General features: G+C 52.5%; 1 protein-coding gene across 1 annotated transcript in view; it reads left to right on the top strand.

Annotated features, from left to right (window-relative positions):
• Positions 1–4,267, top strand: part of SLC8A2 (solute carrier family 8 member A2) — a 26,655-nt gene that overhangs the window by 2,439 nt on the left and 19,949 nt on the right. The window contains exon 2 of the mRNA XM_006905143.2: positions 4,073–4,261. Within this exon, the coding sequence (XP_006905205.1) occupies positions 4,073–4,261 (189 nt within the window). The remainder of the gene's footprint in view (positions 1–4,072; positions 4,262–4,267) is intronic.

Raw genomic sequence — 4,267 nt, forward strand, 5'->3', positions numbered from 1 at the left:
GCGCTGGAGGCCTGGAAAGGGCTTACCTGCCAAGAGGAGGGCACCATCTTCAACGGACCCTTCCAGAAGGGGCACCTTTAACTCACAGGCGACACATATGCTAACAGAGTCCTTCTGACGTGTGCAGTGCATACTGCAGTCCGGCCAGGTGTTCGCTAGGTATGCTCACATTTTCCTACACGCCCTGCCTTTTGCATAATTTATTCTCGCTTTTGCAATAAGACATCCCCCGTTTGTACAATTCGTGCCGTGGGTGAATAATCCAGCCTTGTGTTTTCCGACAGTGCTAATCCACTGGGGTAACTTGGTGCAATTTGCATAATGTATCCCTGGACGTGCACAGATAACATGCCCACATCTTTGTAATCTAACTCTGTTTTTACCAGATACGCAGTCGTGTGCCTTGCACCGTTCATGAATTATTCATAATTGATTTCTGATGTTAGGATAATGCATGCCACTTCACCGTAATTTATACCCACATCCATAGGTGTAAACCCAGTCCGCAGCGAGGACCACTTTGCATAATTTACTCCAATAGTGAGACAACATCGAGACCCACAGCTGCATCTTTTACACCGACATTCACATACTTATTTGCCTGTCATGCGTCCAGCGTCTTAACCAACATACTGCCTAGTCTTCCTTTAAAACGTTTGCCTAATTTATTTCCCACAAGTCAACAGACCGCTGCCTACATCTGCATAATTTAGGTACGGGCCTGCCTCATTCATTCGCGCACGTGCATAATTGATTTGAGGCTACCCGGGATTCCTTCACACACATGCGTGACCTATTCATTTTTATTCATCAGCTTTAGCCAGTTACAGTTTCTTTCCAGGAAAGATCAGAACGTAGAGGCATAAAAATTCTTTGCAGATGGTATCAGAGCTGGGGGAGGGGGGGGTCAGAAGGCACAATGAGGAAAAGGGAGACGGTGGCACCAGAAGACAGAGATGAGAGAAGGAGAGAGACAGGTACCGTGATTGACTCCCCACGGCGACGCTGAGTTTCCTGGCTGCCTCGGCAAAAAGCACAGAGGCGACATGTGCCATAGTTTTCAGGTGTTAGTAAGAGAGATGCTCTCCTGACAGGTTTTCAAGCTGGTCTTCGATAAGGATTTACACCTAAACTGTGAAAAAAATTTTAGACACTTCGGGCGAGAGGTAGGGTAGGGACGGGGGTGGAGGAGAGATTTCCCCCAGAGCAGGAGCTGGCTCTGACGCAAGGGACGGAAGGTGTAAGATGCCACAGCTTGGGGGAGAAGTAGCCATGGAGAACCCTTTGGGGAGCGTAACACAGAGACCAGCATTATGGGACATTTTCGTGAAGTAACTGAAGGCACTGGCGTGGGACGAAGGTGATGCCTGGATGCAGGGAACTCGTGCCATGAGAAGGTCCGTCTGGCTCCAGAGTTTCTCTGGAAGTGCTGTGTGACCTTGGGCAAAGCCCATACCTTTTCTGGGCCTGTTTTCGCATTTGAGCATGGAAGGGGTAGGACTAGACCGTTGGTTCTGGACCCTTCATGCCCAACACTCCCTTTTTATAACAGATGTGTCGTTAACGTCCCCCTTTGCTTTGCTGACGTGAAATCCTTAGGCAACAGGAGAGAAGTCGCGTAGCCTCGGAATTTGGTGCATGGGCCGTGGAGCCGGGGGTGTGGGTTCAAATCCCACCTCTGCTGCTTGCTAGCTGTCTGACCTGGGGCAAGTTCCTTACCTGCTCTGTGCCTCAGTTACCCCGCCTGTAATCTGGGGTCATCCGTGCTGACTTCAGAGGGCTGCATGGGGATCGACTGAATGCGAACCCGTGGAAGGGCTTAGAGCAGCGAGCCTGGAACGGAGGGAGTGTGAGAGGTCCTCCCCGTGAATGAACTTGGCCTATGTGGCCGGCTTCCCAAAGTCAGTACAATCCATGAAGGAAAGGAATCTCTAATAGAACCCTTATTAGATGGAAAGGCCTCGGTATTTACTACCTAAAAGTCATCATACGGCACCTATGTATAAGGGACAAGTTTGGGTTTAAAAGGAAGGAAAAGAGCAGAGACCGTTCCATGCGAGGTGCCAGCCGGGGAGCGGGTCGCCGTGACGTTAAAACCGAGCGTATTTGGCGTGTATTAAACCATACGGGAAAACACTTCCTACATACGTAAGACAGAGTTGTGTTCTAGGCTCCAGTTACGATGAGCAGGTTTTTCACCGGCGCGAATGTCCAGTGGGAGGTTCTGAAGGCAGGAGGGACGTGGGGCAATTCTGTATCGTGTGGGGCTGTCCCGTGAGTCACTGGATGTCACCAGACCGAGGCCCTATCCCCTCCGCAACTATGGCGGCAACTCATAAACAACTCATAAGCCACCCATAGACATCAGATTTCTGATACCTCCCTCTTGGGGACGTCCCTGTCCACTGAGACCTGAAGGTGTCTCACTCTCTCCCCAAGTTGGGCAAATCCACACACCCATTTGCAGTGGGCTCCCTGGAAGGGACCTGGGAATCTGCTAGAATCACCTTTTATTTACCTGCAGGGGAAAAAGCCAGTCTTAGGGATTTGAGATTGTCTTCTGATTAAGAGAAAACCCCCCACAACATACACAGTGGCCAGTTCTGTGAACACAAAGCAAAGGTTCGTTGTACAGCTTGTGCGGGAAATTCTGCTGCTTTGCACAAACCTGCCTGGTGGCTTTTGTACAGTTTGACTATTTCCAAGTCCAGCCTTTTCTCTGAGCCATCAGTAAACACAGCGACGAGGGGTCGTGGCAACTGGATCTGAAAAGATATTTTCCCTACCAGACTCGGATTTTCAGGATCTGATCGTAAATACTCTTTACTCTTGTCTTCCTTATATTGAACGAGGAAGGTTAACATCTGAGTCTTTTCACAAATATTTTCAAGAGGAACTGTCAGATGTTGGCGGATGTTCCCTGTATGTGCCCAGGCCCGTGCCAGCCCACGGGCAGACGGACCTATGTGCCCTGGACCTTGATAAGCCCCAGAGAATAGCACTAGTAATAATAATAATAGTAGTAATAGTAATTTCACGTTTTGAGTATTTTCCATGTGTCAGGAGCCAACAGTCCTGCATGTCAGGGGTGCATCGCTCATTCAGTCTTGGGGCTGTCCCCATGTTAGAGAGATGAGGCTGGGCTGGGTATCCCTCTTCTAGAAGGAAGAATCGCCTTGTCTCTCTGGGGAGGCAGCACGTGAATATGGGAACTCCTTTCGCGAGGCTGCAGGACAGCCAGACTTGTGCCTCTTTTAGAATGAGAGCCTTGTCCCTAAGGGCCAAATGCTAAGGAAGGACAGTCTGGCCAGGGTTGTATTTACTTTTGGGTGTGCGTGCGTGTGTGCGTGGGGGGGGGGATCGAGGGAGTTCGTGGGGGAGGTGGGCAGAGCTCAGACCCTGGGCGATGGGTGGGGTTTGGAGAAGTGGAGGTGCCCCAAGTTGGTGGGGGGCGGGATGGAGCAGGGAAAAAAGAGGAGAGAGAGAGAGAGAGGCAAGAAGACTCAGGCTGTGTCCCCCCCCTCCCGCCTTCAGGAGCTGGGACTTCCGGGGGCGGGTTCCCCTTGGTGGTGGCTGAGGCTGTCTGGGTTCTTGGTACTTGGGCAGCAGGGCATGGTTCTCAGAGTGAGAAAAGGTGGATGGATGAGACGAAAGAGAGAGAGGTGGAGGGGGAGAGAGAGAGTGAGAGAGAAAAAATCTTCGAAGAATCTCACAAGAGAAGGAGATAGGTATCTACGAAGTATATAAAAGGACGTGGAGACGGAGCCACAGGAGGCAACAGGAAAGGAAGAGACCGGAGGAAAGATAAAAGCCAAGAATGAGACAGGCAGGAGAGAGACGACCTAGTGACCTCGCGAGATGGGGAGAGGCGGAGATGGACGGAGCCCAGAGCCCAAGAGAGACGGAGAGAGCGAGATTGAGGGGGTTGGGGAGGGGGCGGGAGACAGAGAAACAGCCAGCGGCAGAGACGACCCGAGACCAGAGCGAACGGCAGAGGGACGAGGAGAGGGTCAGAGGCGGGGGAGAGACGCGCGCGCCCTGGCGGCGCTGACCCCGCTGCCGCCCGCCGCAGGTGTGGGAGGCGCTGCTGACCCTCGTCTTCTTCCCCGTGTGCGTGGTGTTCGCCTGGATGGCCGACAAGCGGCTGCTCTTCTACAAGTACGTGTACAAGCGCTACCGCACCGACCCGCGCAGCGGCATCATCATCGGCGCCGAGGGCGACCCCCCGAAGAGCATCGAGCTGGACGGCACGTTCGTGGGCGCCGAG

Source organism: Pteropus alecto, unplaced genomic scaffold (genome assembly GCF_000325575.1).
Source record: "Pteropus alecto unplaced genomic scaffold, ASM32557v1 scaffold41, whole genome shotgun sequence".
Taxonomy (NCBI): Eukaryota; Metazoa; Chordata; class Mammalia; order Chiroptera; family Pteropodidae; genus Pteropus; species Pteropus alecto.